This window comes from Diceros bicornis, chromosome 20 (assembly GCF_020826845.1).
Source record: "Diceros bicornis minor isolate mBicDic1 chromosome 20, mDicBic1.mat.cur, whole genome shotgun sequence".
In the NCBI taxonomy this organism is placed as follows: Eukaryota; Metazoa; Chordata; class Mammalia; order Perissodactyla; family Rhinocerotidae; genus Diceros; species Diceros bicornis.
The window spans coordinates 7722591-7746175 of NC_080759.1; the positions used below are offsets into that span (position 1 = coordinate 7722591).

The window sequence follows — 23585 nt, forward strand, 5'->3', positions numbered from 1 at the left end:
AGAAGTTCCTGATTTCACCAGACTGCTTATTTGTATTTTCTTGTAACTGCTTGAGTTTTTTTATGATAGCTATTTTGAATTCTCTGTATTCAGATTATAAATTTTTGTGCCTTCAGGATTGATTTCTGCGTGCCTGTCATTTTCTTCTGGTCTGGAGATTTAATATATTTTTTCATACTGTTTGACAGCGTGGATTTGTGCCTCTGCATAATGATCATATCTGGTTGCAGCTTCTACCTGCTGCCAGTAGGTGGGGGTCAAGAGCTGTGTATTCTGAGCCTCCTGCGACCCCAGCTCACTTGCGTACAGCTGCTGCTTTTCTAATATATGCGCAGGCGCTCTGGGCAACTGGCTGAGCTGGAGCACTGGGCAGGGGAGGGGCACTTTCTTTTGCCTGCATGATCCTGGGGGCATTCCAGCTCTGCCCTCACTATCTGCTCTCCTGTGGTGCTGGCTTGATGAAGACAACCCCCGTAATAGCTTAGTCACCTCTGTGTGAAGCTTTCCCATGGGCTGTGAGGGAACTTGGAAAGTGAAAGTATTCCTGTGGAGGGCCATCCCTCCCCTGTCTGTTCCTGAGCCACATGTGCAAGGTCCAGAGCCTGGGGTACCTGGCATTGGGGAGGGAGAGGAGATCCCTTTACCTCCTTCCACATCCTGCAGGGGAGTGCAGCACCTCCACCTTCAGACGTATGGCTGTGTAGGTGTCTCAGACGTCTTTTGTGTTGTGTGAATGTCCTCTGTTGGTATATGAATGTCCTTTTTATTGTATCTTATGGAGGAGAGTCTAAGGGGAGAGCTCACTTTGCTGTGATGCTGACATCACTGGGCCTGGGTTACTTGTTTTTCTTCTTAAGTTGGTGAGAGTTCTCTATATATTCTAGATTTTAACTCCTTATCAGATATATGATTTGCAAATATTTTTCCCCATTCGGGGAATTGTCTCTTCATGCTTTTGATTGTATTCACTTTTAAGTTTGATGTAGTCCCATTTGTCTATATTTGCTTTTGTTGCCTGTGCTTTTGGTGTCATATTCAAGGAATCTGCCAGATCCAATGTCATGAATCTTTTCCTGTTTTTTCCTAAGAATTTTATTTTTAAGTCTTTTGTTTGGGTCTTTGATACTTTTTGAGTTAATTTTTGTATATAGTGTAAGGTAAGGGCCCAGCTTTATTCTTTTGCATGTAAATATCCAGTTTTTCCAACATCATTTGTTAGACTGTTCTTTCCGTATTGAGTGGTTGTGGCATCCTTTTTGAAGATTACCTGACCATATACATGAGAGTTTATTTCTGGCTCTCTATTCTAATTTACTGGTCTGTATGTTTTTCTTTACGCCCGTACCACACTGTTTTGATTTCTGATGCTTTGTAATATGTATTGAAATGAGGAAGTGTGAGTCCTCCAATCTTCTTCTTCTTTTCCAAAATTGTTTTGGCTCTTTGGGGTCCTTTGATATTCCATATGAATTTTAGGATGGATTTTTTTATTTCTGCAAAAAATGCCATTGGAATTTTGATAGAGGTTGTGTTGAATCTGTAGATTACTTTGGGTAGTATTGACATCTTAGCAAAATTAAGTCTTCCAATCCATGAACATTAGATGTCTTTCCATTTTTTTGTTTTTATCTTTTGGTGAGGAAGATTGGCCCTGAGCTAACATCTATTGCCAGTCTTGCTCTTTTTGCTTATGGAAGATTGTCACTGAGCTAATCTCTGTGGCAATCTTCTGCTATTTTGTATGTGGGATGCCACCACAGCATGGCTTGATAAGTGGTGTATAGGTCCGTGCTTGGGATCTGAACCTGTGAACCCTCCACTGAAGTGGAGTGCACGTACTTAACCACTATGCCACTGGTCTGGCCTCTTTTTTGTGTTTTTTTTTTCCTTTTTTTTTTTTTTTTTTTTTTTGTGAGGAGATCAGCCCTGAGCTAACTTCTGTGCCTATCTTCCTCCACTTTATATGGGACGCCGCCACAGCATCGCTTACCAAGCAGTGCGTCGGTGCGCGCCCGGGATCCGAACCAGCGAACCCCGGGCCGCCGCAGCGGAGCGCGCGCACCCAACCGCTTGCGCCACCGGGCCGGCCCCTGTGTTTTTTTTTTTTAATTGGTTTTATTAATGTTTTGTAGTTTTGTGTACAACACTTTCATCTCCATGCTTAGAATTGTGTCTAAATATTTTATTCTTTTCAGTGCTGTGGTAAAGAGTTGTTTTCTTAATTTTCACTTCAGATTGTTCATTGTTAGTGTGTAGAAATACAACTGATTTTTGTGTGTTGATTTTGCTTTCTGCAACTTTGCTGAATTTGTTTAGTAGTTCTAACAGTTCTTCTTTTTGAATCTTTAGGGATTTCTTTTTGTGTGTGTGTGTGTGTGTGAGGGAGATCAGCCCTGAGCTAACATCTGTGCTAATCCTCCTCTTTTTGCTGAGGAAGACCGGCTCTGAGCTAACATCTATTGCCAATCCTCCTCCTTTTTTTCTTTCCCCAAAGCCCCAGTAGATAGTTGTATCTCATAGTTGCACATCCTTCTAGTTGCTGTATGTGAGATGCGGCCTCAGCATGGCCGGAGAAGCGGTGTGTCTTTGCGCACCCGGGGTCCGAACCCAGGCCACCAGTAGCAGAGCACACGCACTTAACTGCTAAGCCACCAGTAAGGGATTTCTGCATATAAGATCATGTTATCTGCAAACAGAGATAATTCTACTTCTTCCTTTCTAATTTGGATGCTTTTCATTTCTTTTTATTGCGTAATTGCTCTGGGTAGGACTTCTAGTACTGTGTTGAATAGAATGGCCAGAGTGGGCATCCTTTTCTTGATGCCATTCTTAGAGAAAAAGCTTTCAGTCTTTCACTGTTTCATATGATGTTAGCTGTGATTTTTTTTCATATATGTGCTTTCTTATGTTGAGGTGGTTTCCTTCTATTCCTAGTTTATTAAGTGCTTTTATCATGAAAGAGTGTTCAATCTTGTCAGGTACTTTTTCTGCATTAACTGATAGGAACATATGGTTTTTGTCTTTCATTCTGTTCATGTGGTATATTACATTGGTTGATTTTTCACATGTTGAACTATCCTTGCATTCCAGAAATAAATCCCACTTGGTTGTGGTGTATAATCCTTTTAATGTGCTGTTGAATTCACTCTGCTAATATTTTGTTTGGATTTTTGCATCAATATTCATCCAGGGTATTGGTCTTTAGTTTTCTTCTGGTGTCGTTGTCTGGCTCTGATATCAGGGTAATGCTGGCTCAGTTATTGTTCTTTTCTACTCCAGAATTTCTGTTTTGTTCCTTTTTAAAGTCTGTTTGTTGATGTTCTCATGTTGTTCATGCATTTCCTGATTTTATTTAGTTGTCTATCAGTACTCTCTTCTAGTTCATTGACTGTGTTTAAGAAGTTGTTTTGAATACTTCGTCAAGAAATTCAGTCGTTCTTTAGGATCCATTCCTGGAGTTTTATTTTGTTTCTTTGATTGGGCCGTGTTTTCCTGTTTCATTCTATGCTTTGTAATCTGTTGTTGAGATTTGACCATTTGAAAAAGTGACCTCCTCTCCCAGTCTTTATGGGCTTGCTTGGTTCAGGGGAATACCTTCACCAGTCAGTCCATGTAGAGGTTTGGGACCTTTCCAACATTTTCTGGTGATGTCTTTTCTGTATTTGTGTGTACTTTTAACTGTCTCAGTTTCTGTAAGCTGCTTGCCCATTTCTTCTCAGGAGCTTGAGATCTCTTGCTCTCTCTGGCATCTGCCTGTAGAACTGCAGAATCTCTGCAGCTCTAGTGTGCTGTAGCCGCTACATTTTCAGTGGTTTCCAAACTGTGCCACCTTTTCCATCAGTGCTTCAAGTCTGGTGAGACAGAAATCTGTCCCTCAGGCAGCCCCTAGACAAGTCAGAATGTTGGACACATGATCCATTTTTGTTTTCCATCCCAAGGGAGGAGCTCCCATATGGGAGATTTACCCCAGTTGCACCTACCTACACTGAGTAGGGGGAGATGCATGTGTGTGCAAAATGCCATGAACTTTCCTACCCTTTTCTGTGGAGTCCCATCTTGGTTTTCTGTTGGCCTGGTACTACACCGTCACAGGCTGTCTCTAGAGTTCTCACAAAAGTATTCTGGTCCATATATTGTTGTTAACTTGCATTTCTGTGGGGAATCAGGGCCTGGAACTTCCTAGTCCACCATTGGCTGACATCACTTCCCCCATATCTGCCTTTTGATTGGATAGTTTAATCATTTACATTTAAAATAATTACTGATAAGGAAAGACTTACTTTTTCCATTTTACTGTTTGTTTTCTGTATGTCTTATAGCTTTTTTGTCTCCCATTTTCTCCGTTACTGCCTACATTTGTGTTTAGTTAATTTTTTGTAGTGACATCTTTTGATTTCCTTTATGCATATTCTTTAGATCTTTTTTGTGGTTACTATGTATTACATAGAATATCCTAGTGTTGTAACTATCTAATTTTATCTTATACCAACTTTACTTCATTTGCATACATAAACACTTCCCTTACCTTACGAATTTTTGTCCTCCTTATGTTACTGATGCCACAAATTAGATCTTTAATTTATAATGTTTTTATGCTTTTATCTTTTAAATCTTATAGAAATAAAACGTGGAGTTACAAACAAAACGACAGTAATACTTTTTTTATATTAGTCTGTGTATTTACTTTACTGGTGAACTTTATATTTTCTTGAGTATGGCTTTGCGTTACTGTTTTGTATCCCTTCATTTCAACCTGAAGGACTCTCTTTAGCATATTTGGTATTGCAGGTCTAGTGGTAGTGAATTCCCTCAACTTTTATTTGTCTGGGAATGTCTAAATTTCTCTCTGATTTTTTTTTTTTTTTTTTTTTTTTTTTTGTGAGGAGGACCAGCCCTGAGCTAACATCCAATGCCAATCCTCCTCTTTTTTGCTGAGGAAGACTGGCCCTGGGCTAACATCCACGCCCATCTTCCTCTACTTTATATGGGACGCCGCCACAGCATGGCCTAACAAGCGGTGCGTCGGTGCGCACCCAGGATCCGAACCGGCGAACCCCGGGCCGCTGCAGCGGAACGTGCACACTTAACCGCCTGCGCCACCGGGCTGGCCCCATTTCTCTCTGATTTTTGAAGGACTGTATCGCTAAATATAGAAATCTTGGTTGACAGTTTTTTTCTTTCAGCACTTCAAATAGAGCAGATCACTTTCTTCTGGCCTTCAAGCTTTCTGATAAGAAATTGGCTGAAGACCTTATTGCAGATCGCTTGTATTTATGAGTTACTTCTCTCTTCCTGCTTTCAAGATTCTTGCTTGGGCTTTTGGCAGTTTGATTACAATGTATCTTAGAGTGGATGTCTTTGAGATTCTCCTACTTCAAGTTCATTGAGTTTCTTGGATTTGTAGATACATGTCTTCCCTCAAATTTGGAAAATTTTTGGCTATTACTTTTTCAAATAATCTCTGTGCTCCTGTCTCTTTTCCTTCTGATTCCCAAAATGTGTATGTTGGTACACCTGCTGGTGTCCCACAAGGTTCTTTGGCTCTGTTCACTTTTCTTCGTATATTTTATTTCTGTTTGTAAGAGTTGATAATTTTAATAGTCCTGTGTTCAGTTCTTTTTTCTACTTGCTCAACTCTGCTATTGAACTTTTCTTATGAATTTTTCATTTCAGGTTTGTTCATATATTGTTTGCCTGTTTCCTTTCGTTTTTTGTCTATGTTTTCCATTAACTCTCTGAGCATATTTAAGACAGTTATTTTAAAGTCTTTGTCTGGTATGTATGATGTCTAGGCTTCCTCAGAGTTGGTTCTGTCTATTTTGTTCCTTCGAATGAGCCATACTTTCTTGTTTTGTGTTTTTTTTGTTGAAAATTATGCATTTTTCTATTATAATGTGGTAACTCTGGAAATTAGATTTTTTTCCCCTCTCCCAGGGTTTGCTTTTTTTTTTTTTATGGTTGAAGCCTCTAGTAGTCCCTTTGTTTTCAGACTTTTCCAGACTATTTTTTACCAAGACTATATCTTGTCATGTGTGATCACTGAGGACTTTTGCTATAGTTCATGTTCAGCTAATTTCTTGACAGAGATTCCCTTGAATGCCAGGAGCTGAAACACAACACTGAAAAAAACAAAAAAGAACAGCTACTTCTCCCCATTTTTGCACATTTGCTCCTTCATCACTTAGCTAGGATTTTTTTTTGAATTTGGTTTATTGTTTTCTTATTGAGGTAATGTTGCTTTAGGATACTCTTTTTCTTTTTGTGAGGAAGATCAGCCCTGAGCTAACATCTGTTGCCAATCTTCTTCTTTTTTGCTGAGGAAGACTGGCCCTGGGCCAACATCCGTGCCCATCCTTCTCCACTTTATATGGGATGCCACCACAGCATGGCTTGACAAGTGGTGCATCGGTCTGCGCCTGGGATCTGAACCTGCGAACCCCGGGCCGCTGAAGCGGAGCGTGTGAATTAACCGCTACACCACTTAATCTTGTGATTAGCCCAAGGTGAAAGTTCAAGGTCTTCTCAGGAATTTTCAGAGCATGTGTCTTTCCTGGGCTTGCGTGTGGTTTATTAAATTCTCCCATCTACGTGGCTGCTTTGGAATGTCCTATATTCCCAAATAGTCTCATCTGAGCTTCTCCTTTGGGCCCTAGATGGTCTATTATAAGTCTCCACCTGTAATCTCTTGCTCCAGATACCTGTGGATTTATATTATACCTTATGCCTTTTACTAGTAGTACCTGGCGCTTTTCCCATGTCTGTTCCCAGTTATGTGAAACAGGGACACGTGTGTTATCAGTGTTTCAGGTATCCTCAGGGCAGCTTAGAACAGAAATACACAATAATTTGCAAATAAGGTTTGCTCTGCTCCCTCTGGTTTGAGGAGAGAACTGGGAACTTGGCTTCCACCTACTCAAGACTAAGATTGCTGTAGTGCTGGGGAAGGGGTAGGTCAAGAGTGAGTAAGAACTCTATAAAACTTTCGTATTGTTTTGAAGATGGCTTTTTATTTATTTTCAGTTTTATTGAGATGGAACTGATATACTGCTCTGTGTAAGTTTAAAGTACCACAGAATGACTTGAAGTACATATATTGTGGATTGATTGCTATAGTAAGTTTAGTTAACATCCATCTCCCAATATAGTTACAAGGAAAAACGCTTTTCTCCCTCGTGCTGAGAACTTTTAGGATTTACTCTCTTAGCAACTTTCAAATATACCATATAGCAGTGTTAACTATAGTCATCATGTTGTGCATTACTTCCCCAGTACTTATTTATCTTATAAGTGGGCATTTGAACCTTTTGGCCACCTTCATCTAATTTCCCCTCCCTCCACCCCCTGTTTCTGGTAACCACAACTCTGATCTCTTTTTCTATGTTTGGGTTTTGTTTTGTTTTGTTTTTTTTTTTAGATTCCACATATAAGTGAGATCCTACACTTTTTGTCTTTCTCTGTCTAACTATTTCACTTAGCAGAACGCACTCAAGGTCCATGCATGTTGGCAAATGGCAGGATTTCCTTCTTGTTTATGGCTGAATAACATTCAGTTGTATATAGACCACACTTCTTTTTTGCTGAGGAAGATTTGCCCTGAGCTAACATGTGTTGCCAATCTTTCTCTTTTTGCTTGAGGAAGATTTGCCCCGAGCTAACATCTGTGCCAGTCTTTCTGTATTTTGTATGTGGGTCGCTGCCGCAGCATGGCCATGGATGAGTGGTATAGGTCCACACCTGGGAACCGAACCTGGGCCACTGAAGCAGAGCATGCAGAACTTAACCACTAGGCCATGGGGCTGGCCCCTATTACCACACTTTCTTTATCCATTTATTTGTCAATGGAAACTTAGATTGTTTCCGTGTCATGGCTATTGTAAATAATGCTGCTATTAACATGGGAGTGCAGATATCTCCTTGACAGTGTTTTTCTTTCCTTTAGATCTATTCCCAGAAGGGGAATTGGTGGATCGTATGATAATTCTATTTTTAATTTTTTGAGGAACCTCCATACTGTTTTTTGTAGTGGCTGTACCAGTTTATAGTTCCACTAACAGTGCACCAGAATTCCCTTTTCTCCACATCCTTGCCATCATTTGTTATCTCTTATTTTCTTGATGATACCCATTCTAATAGGTGTGAGGTAAAATCTCATCGTGGTTTTGATTTGCATTTCCTTGATGATTAATGATGTTGAGCATGCTTTCATGCCCCTGTTGGCCATTTGAATATCTTCTTTGGAAAAATGTCTATTCGGGTCCTTTGCCCATTTTTAAAGTGACTTGTTTGTTCTTTTGTTGTTGAGTTGTATGAGTTCTTTATATATTTTGGATATTAACCTCTTATCCACTATATGGTTTGCAACTATTTTCTTCCATTCTGTAGTATGCATTTTCATTTTTTTGATTGTTTCTTTTATTGTGCAGAAGCATTTTAGTTTGATGTAGTTCCCCTTGTTGATACTTGCTCTTGTTGCTTGTGTTTTAAATGTCTTATCCAAAAATAATTGCCAAGATAATTATTGGCATATAATAATAAATGTCAAGGAGCTTTTCCTATATGTTTTCTTCTAGTTTTATGATTTCTGGTCGTACATTTAAGTCTTTAATCCCTTTTGAATTATTGAGTTAAGTTTTTTGAGTGGTGTAAGAAAGAGGTCTAGTTTCATTCTTTTACATGTGAATATCCAATTTTCTCAGCACCATTTGTTGAAGAGATTCTCTTTTCTCCATTGAGTGTTCTTGGCCCCTCACTTGTCAAATATTTGTTGATTGTATATGCATGGATTTTTTTCTGGTCTTTTGATTTTGTTCCAGTGGTCTATGTGCCAGTACCATACTGTTTTGATTAGTATAACTTTATAATGTAGTTTGGAATCAAATAATTTTGATGCCTCCAGCTTTGTTCTTCTTTCTCATGATTGCTTTGGCTATTCAGGGTCTTTTGTGGCTCCATATGAATTTTAGGATGGTTTTTATTACTTCTATAAATAATGCCATTGGAATCTTGATAGAGATTGCATTGAATCTATAGATGGCTTTGGGTAGCTTGGACATTGTAATGATATTAGTTGTTCGAAGCCATGAACATGGGATATCTTTCAGTTTACTTTAGTCTTCTCCGGTTTCTTTCATCAATGTCTTGTAGTTTTCAATATAGAGATCTTTCACTTTTTTGGTTAAATTATTCCTAAGTGTTTTATTGTTTGATGCTATTGCAAATGGGAAAATTGTCTTTATTTCTTTTTCAGATAATTTGTTGTTAGTGTATAGAAACATTACTGATTTTTTTATGTTGATTTTGTATCCTGCACCTTTAGTGAACTCATTAATTAGTGCTAACAGTTTTTTGTCTCTTTAGGGTTTTCTATATTTAAAATCATGTCATCTGCAAATAGAGACAATTTTACTTTTTTCTTTCAAATTCTGATGCCTTTTGTTTCTTTTTCTTGACCTCTTGCTCTAACTGGGACTTCCAATACTGTATTGAATAGGAGTGTTACAAGTGGGTATCCTTGTCTTCCTCCTGATCTTAGAGGAAAAGCTTTCAGCCTTCACCATTGAGAATGATGTTAGCTGTGAGTTGTCATATATGGCCTTTATTATGTTGAGGTATGTTTCTTCAATACCTAATTTGTTGATAATTTTTATCATGAAGGATGTTGAATTTTGTCAAATACTTTTTCTGCATCTCTTGAGATGATCATATGATTTTTATCTTTCACTCTATTAATGTGATTTATAACTTTTATTGATTTACATATGTTGACCCGTCCTTGTAGCCCAGGGATGAATCCCACTTGATCATGGTGTATGGTCCTTTTAATGTGCTGCCAAATTTGGTGTGGTAGTTTTTGTTGAGAATTTTTGCATCTATATTCATCAGGGATATTGGTGTGTAGTTTTCTTGTGATATGCTTATTTGGCTTTGGTATCAGGGTAATGCTGATCTTGTAAAATGAGTTCGAGGATGTTCTTTTCTCTTTGATTTTTTGGAAGAGTTTGAGAAGGATTGACATTTAATTCTTCTTTAAATGTTTGGTAAATTCACTAGAGAATCCATCTGGTTCTGGCCTTTTTTTTTTTTTTTTTTTATTGGGAGATTTTTGATTACTGATTCCATCACCTTACTTGTAATTGGACTGTTCAAATTTTCTGTTTCTCCTGATTCAGCCTTGGTAGGTTATGTATGTTCTGAGAGTTTATCCATTTCTCCTAGGTTGTCCAGTTTGGTGCCATATAATTGCTCATAGTAGCCTCTGTGTCCCTTTGTGTTTTTGTAGTATCAGTTATAATGTCTCCTCTCTCATTTATAATTTTGTTGATTTGGGTCCTCTTTTTTTCTTGGCTAGTCTAGCTAGAGGTTTGTCAGTTTTGTTCGTCTTTTCAAAGAACCAGTTCTTAGTTTGATCTTTTTTATTGGTTTTCTGTTCTCTATTTATTTTTGCTCTAATCTTTTTTTTCTTTTCTTCTGCTAAGTTTGGACTTGGTTTATTCTTCTTTTTCTAGTTCCCTGAGGTGTAAAGTTAGTTTTTTAAATTTGAGATCTTTCTATTTTCTTTATGTGTTTATAGCTATAAATTTCTTAGAACTGCTTTTGCTGTATCCCGTATGTTTTGGTATGTTGTTTCTATTTTTATTTCTCTCAAGATACTTTTTTATTTCCTCCTTCATTTCTTCTTTGATCCATTGGCTGTTCATGAGAGTGTTGTTTAATTTCCATATATTCATGAGTTTTCCTCCTGTCATTGAGTTCTCTTTCATACTGTTGTGGCCAGAAAAGATATTTGGTCTGATTTTAGTCCTTTTGAATTTGGTAAGACTTGTTTTGTGGCCTAACATATTATCTATCTTAGAAAATGTTGCATATGTGCTTGAGAAGAATGTGTATTATGCTGTTGTCAAATAGAATGTTCCTTATCTATCTGTTAGGTCCCTTCAATCTATAGTGTTAAAATCCAATGTTTCCTTATTGATTATCTGTCTGGATGATCTGTCTATTGTTGAGAGTAGGGTGTTAAAGTTTCTATTATTATTGTATTGCTGTTTATTTCTCATTTTTGTTCAGTTATTATTTGCTTCTTATGTTTAGGTGTTCCTATGTTGGGTGCAAAAATATTTACAGTTGTTACATCTTTTGATGGATTGACCTTTTTATTATTGCATAATGACCTTTTTTTCTCTTTTTACCATTTTTAGTTTAAAGGCTGTTTGTCTAAGTATAGCTACCCCTGGTTTTTCTTTTTGGTTACTATTTGTTTGAAATATCTTTTTCCATCTTTTTACTGTCAGTCTACGTGTGTCTTTAAAGGTCAAGTGAGTAGGCAGCATTTTTATCCATTCAGACATTCTGTGTCTTTTGATTGGAGAATTTAATCCATTTACATTTAAAGTACTTATTGATGGGGAAGGACCAACTGTTTCCATTTTATTAATTGTTTTCAGACTGTTTTGTATATCCCTTGTTCCTTTCTTCTTATCCTGCTGTCTTCTTTTGTGATTTGATGACTTTTTGTATTCTTAAGCTTTGACTCCTTTATCATGCTCTTGTGTAACTACTACAGGTTTTTCTTTGTTGTTACCATGAGGCATATATAAAATACCTTAAAATTATAACTCTCTATTTTAAACTGTTAAGAATTCGTTTGATAGCATTCCTAAACTTTACATTTTTATTTTTCCTCCCCTTCACATTTTAGGTTATTGGTGTTACACTTTACTTATTTTTTATATGTGTATCTAATAACAGATTATTGTAGTTATGGTTATTTTAATGCTTTTTACTTTGCTGAGGAATATTTTCCCTGAGCTAACATCTGTACCAGTCTTCCTCTACGTTGTATGTGGGTTGCCGCCACAGCATGGCCACCGACAAGTCGTGTGGGTCCATGCCCGGGAACTGAACCCAGGCCGCTGAAGTAGAGCATGCCGAACTTAACCAGTAGGCCATGGGGCCAGCCCCCAATAATTTTTTTTTTAACTCTTAAACTGGAGTTGTAAGTGAATTCAGTACCACAATTGACATATCAGAGAATCTGACTTTGACTATATATTTATCATTATAGTGAGTTTTACATTATCTTCATATGTCTTTGTGATGTTAATTAGCATCCTTGTACTTCTATTTGAAGAATTCCCTTTAGCATTTCTTGGCAAGCAGGTCTAGTGGTGATGAACCCCCTCAGCTTTTGCTTGTTTGATAAAGTCTTTATATCCCCTTCATTTCTGAAGGGCAGCTTTGCTGGGTATAGTATTTTTGATTGGCAGTGTTTTCTTTGAATATTTTCAATATGTCCCATTCTCTCCTGGCCTGAGAAGTTTCTGTTGAGTAATCTGCCTTTAGTCTTATGAGGGTTCCCTTATATGCAACTTCTCTCTTTTCTCTTGTTGCTTTCAAAATTCTCTTTTCTTTTGACTTTCGCTAATTAAATTATAATGTGTCTTTGTATAGTCCTATTCTGGTTCAAGTTATTTGAGGTCCTTTGGGCCTCTTAGATCTGGATATCTATTTCTCTCTGCAGGTTTGGGAAATTTTCAGCCTTTATTGCTTTAAATATACTTTCTATCTCTTTCTGTTGCTCGTCTTCTTTTATGATTCCCATAATTTGCATATTATTTCTTTTGATGGTGTCCTATAAATCCTGTAGACTTTCTTCACTCTGTTTCATTCTTTGTTCTTGTTGCTCCTCTGATTGGATAATGCCTGTCTTCTCGGTAAGTTGCTTCTTTCTTCTTCATCGTTGAGGCTGCTGTTGAAGCTTTCTGTTGAATTCTTCAGTTCAGTTTTTGTATTCTTTAGCTCTAGGATTTCAGTTTTTTTTTTTTTTTTGATGGTTTCTATTTCTTTGTCAAACTTCTAATTTTATTCATGCATTGTTTTCCTAATTTTGTTTAGGTGTCTGTATTTTCTTGTAGTTCATTAAACTTCTTTAAGAGGATTACTCTGAATTCTTTGTCTGACATTTCATAGATTTACATTTGTTTAGGGTCAGTTATTGTAGCTTTATTAGTTTTCTTTGGTGGTATCATGTTTATCTGATTCTTTGTCATCCTTGTTTCCTTAAGTTGATATCTATGCATTTGAGTAAGCGGTCTCCTCTTCCAGACTTTACAGGTTTGCTTTGACAGAGTCAGTCCTTTCCACTTAGGTCATCTTGGGGTTTTGGACACGATAGCTGGTAGCATCTTTGGGCAGGTGGGGCTGGCTATCTGTGTCTCTTTTTGGGTGAGGCCACTGACTGAGCTCTGAGGTCAGGGAATGGGGAATGCTGCTGGCTGAGAACAGTTGGATAGGACTGCTGCCTTGGTTCTCTGTACAAGTGAGGCTCTGCGTTGGGCTCCATGGTTGCCTGGGTTCTCCAGTCAGGCTTCCTAGATAGTTGGGACTGTGTGCTGTACTTGACAATAAGCAGGGGTATGAGTTAGCTTTCCTACTTGAGTGAGGCAGCAGAATGGGCCCCAAGGCCAGCATAGCTTATTGTTTGGGGACCCAAATTAGGTAGGACTGTGCATTGAATTACTTGGCCAGATGGGGCCACCAGTTTTGCTATGCAGACAGAGTTGTGCTCTCTGCTCTCGTGCAACTGTTAGTACACCTTGCTTTGGTTAGATTTCCTGGTCATGTAGGCTGAAGACTGTATTCAGCAGTGAGTGGGCTACAAAGAGGTTTTCCTGCCTGGGCACTGCCAAGATGGCTTTTTATTGATTGAGCATTTGCTGGTTGCCCTAAACCTTTGACTGTTTTCAGATCTCCTATAAGGTTGGTTCAGACAGCTTCTGGTTGTGTTTTCAGTGTTGCTGTGGGTGGGAGAGCTTGGAGCTTTCTAGTGCTTTGTTTTGCTGATGTCACTCTTGTTTTTGAGTTTTTAATATGCTATTATGTATTTTTAAATTTCCATTTTGTTTTTGTTTTTATTTGGTTCTCTCTTTTTATTTTGATTTTTGTTTTTCTTTGTTTGGTTATTTGGTATTTTGGTATTTGTTGGTTATTTGGTATTTTTTATTTTCCGTTTTTTTGGGTGGTCTTTTTTGTTTATTTTCATTTTTGTTTTTTTGGTTTATTTCTTTTCTTTTTATTTGTTTTTGGCTTTTTTCCTTTTAAAAATTATTTGGTTCTTTTTAACTCTAGTAGACCTTTTTATTTCATTTTAAGTTTATTGTTTCTTGACTGTATGTTTCTTGTAGCTTATTAAGCATACTTATTTTCTATTTCTGGTATTTATAGTATCTAGAGTCTGTGAGTCTGATTCTGCCATCTGTTGTTTCTGCTGGCTCCCATTCATGGTGCTTTGTTCCCTTGTTTGTTTTGTGATTTTTTTTTTTCTTTTTTCCAAGATTGTCAGTTCATACGCTTTGGAACTGTTGTCAGTGGAGCTCTTTGAAGTTTTGTTTGGGATACATTCCTCCTGAGAGGTTGGTCTGTCTCTGCTCTTCCCCTAGAGGGCATTACTACTGATCATTTTCAGTTAAAATTTTCACTTGAGGTTATTGGGACTACTAAGAAATGTGAATTGACCTCATAAACTTTCATGGTTACAAATTCTTACATCTCTCCCCACCCCACCCTGCTTCTATGCAGTGTAAGCTCAGCATGTTTACTTTCTGACCACTTTTGCACAATGGGATTATCTTTTTTTTGCTGAGGACGATTCACCCCAAGCTAACTTCTGTTGCCAATCTTCCTCTTTTTGTTTGAGGAAGATTTGCCCTGAGCTAACATCTGTGCCAGTCTTTCTCTATTTTGTATGTGGGTTCCCACAGTGTGGCCGCCACCAAGTGGTGTAGGTCTGCGCCTGGAAACTGAACCTGGGCCGCCAAAATGGAGCTTGCCAAACTTAACCACTGGGCCGCGGGGCTGGCCCCCTCCACTGGGATTATTTATCATTTATCTTTATATCTTGAGTGCAGCAATTTGGCAGGGTCTTTATGCAGCCCTGTTCCATTAGCCCTTTTTGTAGGTCTGGTTCTAGTCTCCTCTTAGACTCTAGATTCCATGTAATCCTCAGAATAGAAGCTCAGTGTCACCAGGGTTCGTGAGAACTTCTCAGGGTAAAAGCTAGGTAATGAAGTAGCTTGCCTATTAGGGTTATTTAGTTTTTTCTCATTGTTTTGTGGGAATTCTTTATATATTGTGGATATTGGTTCGTTGCTGGTTATATGCATTGTGAATATCTTCTGACAGCTATGGCTTTGACTTGATTTTTCGTGCTTTGTTGTATAGATGTTATATTAGTTATCTACTGCTGCATCACAAATGACCCCACAACTTAAATTCTTAAAACAACAAACATTGATTATGTTTCAGTTTTCTGCCAGTTAGGAATCCAAGTGTGACTTAGCTGCGTTCCAGTGGCTTAGTGTCTCTTATGATGTTGCAGTCAAACTGTCAGCAGGGGCTGTGGTCTCATCTGAAGGCTTGACTCGGGGGGGGGTTGTTCCTCATGATTCAGTTCATTGTGGGTTGTTGGACTGAGGGCTCAGTTCCCTCTGGCTGTTGGCCATGGAACTCCCTGAGTTCCTTGCCTCATGGGCCTTTCTGTTGGATAGCTCAGAATATTGTAGCTGGCTTTCTTTGGAGTCAGTGAATGAGAGAATGAGAGAGATGGCATGCACAAGATGGAAGTCTCAGTCTATTTGTAGCCTAAACTCAGAAGAGACATCTCATCACTTTCACCATATTTTGTTTGTTAGAAGTAAGTCACAAGGTCCAACCCACTCAAGGGGAGAAGATTACACAAGGGCATGAATACCAGGAGGTAGGGATCTTTGGGGGCTGTCGTAGAGGGTGCGTACTATAGAGTTGTTGCAAGTTTGATGTGGTTAAATTTATTCATCTTCCTTTAAGTCTTAGTGTTTTCTACAAAAAAGGTTTCCCTATTCTGTCTTCCTTAATATAATTTAAAAGTTTAAAAGTTTAAAAGTTTTGGGTTTTTTTTTTTTTTTTTTTTGTGAGGAAGATCAACCCTGAGCTAACATCCGTGCTAATCCTCCTCTTTTGCTGAGAAAGACTGGCTCTGAGCCAACATCTATTGCCAATGCTCCTCCTTTTTTTTCCCCAAAGCCCCAGTAGATAGTTGTATGTCATAATTGCACATTCTTCTAGTTGCTGTATGTGGGACGCGGCCTCAACATGGCTGGAGAAGCGGTGCGTCTGTGCGCGCCCGGGATCCGAACCCGGGCGTCCAGTAGTGGAGTGTGCCCACCCAACCGCTAAGCCACGGGGCCAGCCCCGTAAAAGTTTTGGTTTTTCACAATTAGTTCTTAATACAGCTAAGACTTCATCCTCTAAAACAGTAGCCATCAGCCAGCCACATGTGACTATTCAAGTTCAAATTAATTAAAATTACTTAAAAATTCAGTTTCTCTGTCACACTAACCATATATCAAATGCTTAATAACCACATGTGGCTCATGGCTATGATATTAGATAGCGTTGATACAAAGCAATTACAGTAATTTCCATTGGTAGCACTGATCTTGAACAGTAGTTGTCAACCAAGGGCGATTTTGCCTCCTGTGGGCACTTTGCAATGTCTGGAAACATTTTTGGTTTTCACACCTAGGGAGCTGGGTGTTCTACTGGTATCTAGTGGGCAGAGGCCTAGAAGCTGTTAAACATCACATGATACACAGGACAGTCTCACACAACAAAGACTCATCCGGCTCAAAATGCCAATAGTTCTAACGGTAGGAAACTGTGCCCTAGAATGTATTTTGCTGTGAAGTGTGAGATAGAGGAGCTTGTTCTTTTTCCCTCTGACTAGCCAGTCAACTTGATAGCATTTCCTGTGTTTCTCATTTCCCTCTGGTTGGTGGTGAACCTTAAGCTGGAGATGTTTTCCCCTTAAATGGTAGAGAAGATCCTATTGCTTAGCTAATTAAGATATGATTTTTAAAAATTGATTCCTGTTGTTGTAACAGATTCTTAGACTCTGCACGTAAAGATGACCCCATGTTCCGAGTTCATCATGGCCTCACCCTCAAGGTAGGAATGCTGTTTGATGAAAGGCTTTTTGCAGGTAATTACTGTTTTTGAAAGGCCAAGCCCATGACATTTTTAGCCCTTAGTCTTGCTGGCCTCACTAAGCACTTGGTGTCTAAGAAGCAAAAAGGAGGAAGAGAGAGAAGACAAAGGAGAAGATTAGAGAAAAGATGAGGCAGACAAGGAAGTGTATGTGGTACGGGTACAGCTGTGTAGCTCCAGTGTCTATACTTGATCTAAAAATATGATTTACTTTCCTCATTTTTAAGACACAAGACGGTTGCCCCTGGGGCTGCCTCAGTCCCTGCGGGCTTTCTCATGCCATGGGTTTGAACAGCAGCGTGCAGAAGGTGTTTGAAGGCCTGGTGTGTGAGCAGCAGCTTGGGTGGTGAGGCTAGCAGAGACCCCGGCGTGGCAGGCCTGGATCTGCTCCTATGAACCAAGTGAGGCTGGGGGAGGTGTGAAGATGGCTGCTGTCCTCTGAGAACCTGTCTCAGTCCAAGGTCCATGGGAAGGGCTTTGGGTTTCCTGCCTCTTAAAGACCAGGCTCTCTTCCTGGCTCATGCAGAGCTTAAGGAATACCTTACCTGTCCAGAGATCAGACCTCCTGCACCTTAGCCTCTAGCACAGGGCTGGCAGAGTCAGTGTCTGGGAAGAGAGGTTGGAGTGAACCTTTAATGCAACCTGAACTCCCAAGTCTAAGGCCCGGTCTACAGAGAAATAGTCTTCTGTGGTAAAGCCTATGTCCTCCCTGGACGGGGCTCTTCTGACATACAGGTCAGGCTCAGAAAGGGGAACAGGGTAGCAGTAGTGCCTACCTTCCCTGTCCAGTCCATTCTAACAGTCAGAGTGATGTATCTGACCCCTCACTGCCCTGCTCCATCACCCTGGAGGACTTCCTGTGATAGCTGAACACAACCAAAAGTCCTGGTCAGGACCTTTGGAGCCCTGTGGGGCCCGATCCCAGCCACCTCTGCTCTGCTGTCCTCCCCCTACTGCATCTACAGCCTTACCAGCCTCCTTGCTGTTCACAGATATCAGTTCCCTTCAGGCTCAGCGCCTTGTGCTGTAGTTTTTTCTCTTTGCTTGGGACACAGTGTCTCCAGCTGCCTGCAAGGCTCACTTTCAGGCTGTCTGCCCTGTGAGCCTTCACTTACAGTCTGAAATAGCACCCCTAGCCCTACTCCTTCACTGCATTCTCTGTCCCTTATCCAGGATGGCCCTCATCACTACGTGATGACATCCTGCATAGCTACTTGATTTTTATCTATCATCTTTCTCCTCCAGTTAGAACAAGTGCTGTGCAGGTCAGGAGTGGAGTGTGCCCACTGCCAGCCCCTGGGCATCCCCTACTCATGATTGGTGCTCATTAAATACAAGTATCTCTTGCCATCCATTTGGTTACCATGTGAACAGGGAAAGTTGGAATAGCAGGGTTTCCATGTTTCCAAATATGCCCGGCTCCTGAATGCAGTTGTTGTGCCATAAGATATCAGATATGGATGGAGCCATCTGAAGATCTGTCTGAATTTGTTCAGGTCCTGAATTTGGGTAGTGAGTTCAAGTGGGGAGAGTTTGAAAATTTGAGAAGCGAGGAAACTTACATTTGCCAAATGAATAAGAGAAAGGGAAGAGACAGGTAAGACAGAAGAATGAAAGCACATCTGCTAGGGCCCCTGAGTCAGGAGACATCAGTAAGTGTACTTGAGTGGCCCAGACTTCCAGTAGTGGTATGGCAATTAATAAGCAGAAACCTCATTTAAAATGGAGTCGAGAGGCCAGAAGAGAGAACTCTTATGTACGTGCCACTCAATAGACACTGCGGACCCCAACAGGAATAGGCTGTACCTTGAGTCTCCGATAGGGCCTGATACTACTTACTACCCTAGCAGAAGGAAGGAAGGAATTCCTTCTTGCCCAGAAAGAGCTCAGCCAATGGGAGACTGCCATAACTCAGCCAGTGAAAAGCCACTACACTTTGAACTCCCAGTCTCTTCCAATGGGCTTTTCATTTACAGCAACCCCTCCCAACTTCATAAAAGAATGTTTTTCTCCATTGTTTTGCTGGACCAGCATGTATTTTGCCATAGACTGCATGTCCCAAATTGCAGTTCTTTGCCATTCCTGAGTAAACCCATTCTGCTCTTAAAATAACTGGCTATTTATTTGTTTTAGGTCATCAGTAGTTACCGTTATCCGGGTGATGACAGTGGCACCTGGATTCATCACTAGAGGGGATCCTCTATTCGGAATACTTTATTTAAGAAGGAAAGAAAGTATGGAATGCCTCTTTGGAATGCCTCCCAACATTAAAATACTTCTGAACTTAAAAAAGTAATCTGTGTTTGTCTGAAAAATTCACTCACCTGGCACTGTGCCCAGTGAGGCCAGGTCCAAGATGCTGTTGCTGCAGGCGCGCCCTCTTCTTGGGAAGTACTTTAACGGGGTTTTCTGCTGAAGCGCTGGCTCTCTTGCATGGCCTCTCCCCATTCTGTTTCCTGTCATTGCAGCGGCCTCACTGCCAGGAGAGGTGCTGGCTCAAAGCTGAAGTCCACGAAGCTGCTTGAGGTTCTGCATGCCCTGGAGGAGGAAGAGTCTGGCCACAGCAAGGAGGTCTTCATTGCACCGCCCGACAATGCTGCAGGTGACTTCACTGATGAGGACTCCGGTGATGAAGATGGCCGGCAAGGGGCCCACCTTCCTGGCACTGTGCTGCATGCCTCCATTGTGCCTGAGGACTCCAGCACTGGGGAGGAGGATGATGACCTGCAGCTGCAGCCAGCCACAAAGAGGTGGAAAGCAGTAGAGGAACCTCAGCGTGTTTGGACCAAAAGAGATATCCGACCAGACTTCAGCAGTTGGACAGCGTCAGATCCTCATATGGAGGATCTCAAAAGCCAAGAACTGAGTCCTGTAGGCCTCTTTGAATTGTTTTTTGATGAAGGAACAATTACTTTCATTGTTAATGAAAGCAATCGTTACGCTTGGCAGAAAAACGTCAACCTGGGTCTCACAGCCCAGGAATTGAAGTGTGTTTTGGGCATTTTGATTTTAAGTGGGTATATCTCCTATCCACGGAGAAGGATGTTTTGGGAAACATCTCCTGATTCACATCATCATCTTGTGGCTGATGCAATTAGAAGGGACAGATTTGAACTGATCTTCTCATACCTGCATTTTGCAGATAACAACAAGCTGGATGAAAGTGATAGGTTTGCCAAGGTCAGGCCTCTCATTGTCCGGATGAACTGCAATTTCCAGAAGCACGCACCCTTGGAAGAGTGCTACAGCTTTGGTGAGTCCATGTGTGAGTACTTTGGACACCGGGGGTCCAAGCAGCTGCCTGTGGGGAAGGCTTTGCGCCTGGGCTATAAGATCTGGTGTGGTACGACCAGCAGGGGATATTTGGTATGGTTCGAGCCCTCGCAGGGCACGCTGTTCACTAAGCCAGACAGGGGCCTGGACCTAGGAGGCAGTATGGTGGTAAAATTTGTGGATGCACTTCAGGAGCGCGGCTGTCTGCCGTACCACATATTTTTTGACAAGGTTTTTACAAGTGTCAAACTGATGTCCATTTTGAGGAAAAAAGGGGTGAAGGCCACAGGAACTGTTTGTGAGTACAGGACTGAGCAGTGTCCCCTCAAAGATCCCAAAGAACTGAAGAAAATGAAGAGGGGTTCATTTGATTACAAAGTTGACGAGAGAGAGGAGATCATTGTGTGCCGCTGGCATGATAGCAGTGTGGTCAATATCTGCTCCAATGCCGTAGGCATAGAGCCGGTGGGGCTGGCCAGTCATCACTCAGGAGCTGCCAAAACGCGGACCCAGGTCCATCAGCCATCCCTGGTGAGACTATACCAGGAGAAGGTGGGGGGTGTTGGCCGGATGGACCAGAACATCGCGAAGTACAAGGTGAAGATTCGCGGCATGAAGTGGTACTCGAGCTTCATTGGCTACGTCATCGACGCTGCCATTAACAACGCATGGCAGCTGCACAGGATCTGCTGCCACGATGCCCAGGTGGACCTTCTGGCCTTCCGGAGATATGTGGCCTGTGTGTACCTGGAGAGCAATGCTGACACGTCGTCCCAAGGGAGGCGAAGCAGGCGGCTGGAAACCGAGAGTCGCTTTGACATGATTGGGCACTGGATCATCCACCAAGACAAGAGGACTCGGTGTGCCCTCTGCCACTCACAAACCAACACCCGCTGTGAGAAGTGCCAGAAGGGTGTCCACGCCAAGTGCTTCAGGGAGTACCACATCCGGTGATACCCAATGGGCAGAGTGAGCTCTGTGGATGTTTGGTTTATAATGAGATGTTTACAGCTAATTACATATAGTAGTTGGAGCACTGGAGTTTTGTTCGTGTTGGAAAAAAGAAACCTGAAGCCCTGATGATTTGGTTTTGTATTTTCTCCCCACCTCCATTACAGTTATCTTTTTATTGTCTTCTTTTATGACAAATTAATATGTTAGTATTTATATTAGTAATGGTAACTATTTGTAAATCTGTGTTTTATTCCGTTATTTATTTCAACTTATGGGCACCTTTTTATTCAAATAAAAATCTTGCTTTGGGTTATAGCTGAGTCCTAGTAAGGATAATGAAATGTAACCAGAAATTTTAGAGAAACTTTCATGAACAGTAAAAAGGTTTTACAGTTGTATTTTATCAATTATAATCTAAGATATAGGCAATAGTATATGAATATTGTATCCGTATGATGAAGGATATCTTAATCATTTATTTCACTTTAATCCAATGCTAGCAAATTGTCCAGGGATAGATAACCTGCCTTGTGTTTATCCAGACAACTAGATTTGTAGAGTTTGTATTTTCTTGATAAAAATATTTTCCTAATACCGATGTATCCATGTGGAATCCGTTTTTATAAATAGTGTGAGGTAAGGATCTGTTTTTTTCTCCAAATGGGTGGTCAGCATTTTTTATTAAAAATTATATATATTTCCCCACTGATTTAAACTCTATCTTTATAAATTCCTGAACTTTGGGGGAAAGTATTGAAACAAAAAATTTTATGTGGGAAAGCCTAGTGGAATATAATCCTGAAAAGTAAAAGAAATACATGTAAAAATTTGGACCTATCAGAAATCTAAGACAGCGTGTTGAAAATCTTCTCTTTATTTAGGAAAGAACTTTCTACAACAGCACAAATAAAAGAGGACCACAACAATATATTTAACTATATGAAACTGTAAAATTGACATTCATTATTAAAGTTAAAATGCAAAGAATTTGCGAAAGTACATTCCAAATTATTACATTTGTAGTAATGTCCTTAGTTATTGAAGATCTCATAAACACATGGATGGTAAGGGTGAAATGGACAGTGTTATATTAAAAGATGGAAGATGAAAAACAAATGAAAAGTGAACATAGGTAAGAGGCTCCGCTCTGGTGGCAATAAAATGCCAAGAAAAGCAATTACTAGATATCTTTTTTTAGTAAAATGAATTTGTTATTTGTACTTAAGTAATGTTGGTGTGGCTGTAGAAGGGTGGCCGACTCATGCAGTACCTGAGGCAGTGGAAATCTGTGCAACCTTTCTGACCATTTGATAAGGTCCATCCAGAATCTTAAAAATTGTTCATACCCACAGAATAAAGCAAATGTTTAGTCCATAGTTATATAAATATGTAAAAGGGAGAGGAGGGACAGATCCTCCCTTCAGCAGAATGCTAACTAATAAATGTAGAAGAAGGATGGAAATAAAATACTTTTGGCAAATACCGCAGTAATAATTTTACAGGCAAGAAGTATCAGTGGATGCTAAACTTAGTGGGGCAAAGCACTTCCTCACAAGATACCCATCAGTTACAAAGGGAATAAACAGTAACTCCTCAGTGGATAAATCAGGCAGGTACCACCTCAACCAAGTAATCAAAGTTAATACCACCAATAATGAGACTTGTAGACATCATGTGTTTCATCCCTACTCGAAGTATGGCACACTGGTATTCCTGGCCAGAATATGCAACCTGAATTCCAAATTGTGAAAAAACATGAGACAACCTCAAATTGAGGGACATTCCATAAAACAGTTGGCTAATACCCTTTGAAAGTATTAAGGCTGTGGGAGACAATGATAATGAGAAACTATCCAAGATTAGATGAAACCAGGGAGGTATGACAAAATGCGATGTGTGATCCTGGCCCAGGTTCCACAAAAAACTTTTTGAAAAAGGACATTAGTGGGACAACTGATGAAACCTGAATAAGGTCTGTAGATAAATTTTGTTTTATGAATATTAATTTTCTGGCTTTGACGACTGTTCTGTGGTTATGCAAGATGTCAGCCTCCGGGGAAGATGAATAAAAGGAACTATGCATACTATTGGAACCTTTTTGTAGGTCTGAAATACTTTCCAAGTGAACATTAAAAAAATATTCAGACTTTTGGTGCACCGTTTCCATCTTTAGAAATCTAGCCGGGTCACTTTAAAATGTTTGTTCTAAGAAGTTTGTTGAACAAATTCTTTCTACTTTTCAGTTTTCATCCCCTGCATCATCATGATCCAGAAATATTAGCAGATACTTACCAGCTATTTTTTACCTTACTGATGGTCCAAAGGAATTCATTGAAGTG

General features: G+C 40.1%; 1 protein-coding gene across 8 annotated transcripts in view; it reads left to right on the forward strand.

Annotated features, from left to right (window-relative positions):
- Positions 1 to 21840, forward strand: part of PGBD2 (piggyBac transposable element derived 2) — a 31477-nt gene extending 9637 nt beyond the window's left edge. For 7 of the 8 annotated variants that reach the window (XM_058563901.1, XM_058563900.1, XM_058563902.1 and 4 more), the window contains 2 exons: positions 16917 to 16980; positions 19488 to 21840. In XM_058563901.1, coding sequence (XP_058419884.1) covers positions 16940 to 16980; positions 19488 to 21246 — 1800 coding nt within the window. In that variant the 5' untranslated portion in view covers positions 16917 to 16939 and the 3' untranslated portion in view covers positions 21247 to 21840. Of the gene's footprint in view, positions 1 to 14330; positions 14409 to 16916; positions 16981 to 19487 lie in introns of all 8 variants that reach the window. The other variant, XM_058563903.1, reaches the window with a different exon arrangement.
- Positions 21841 to 23585: the final 1745 nt, after the last annotated feature.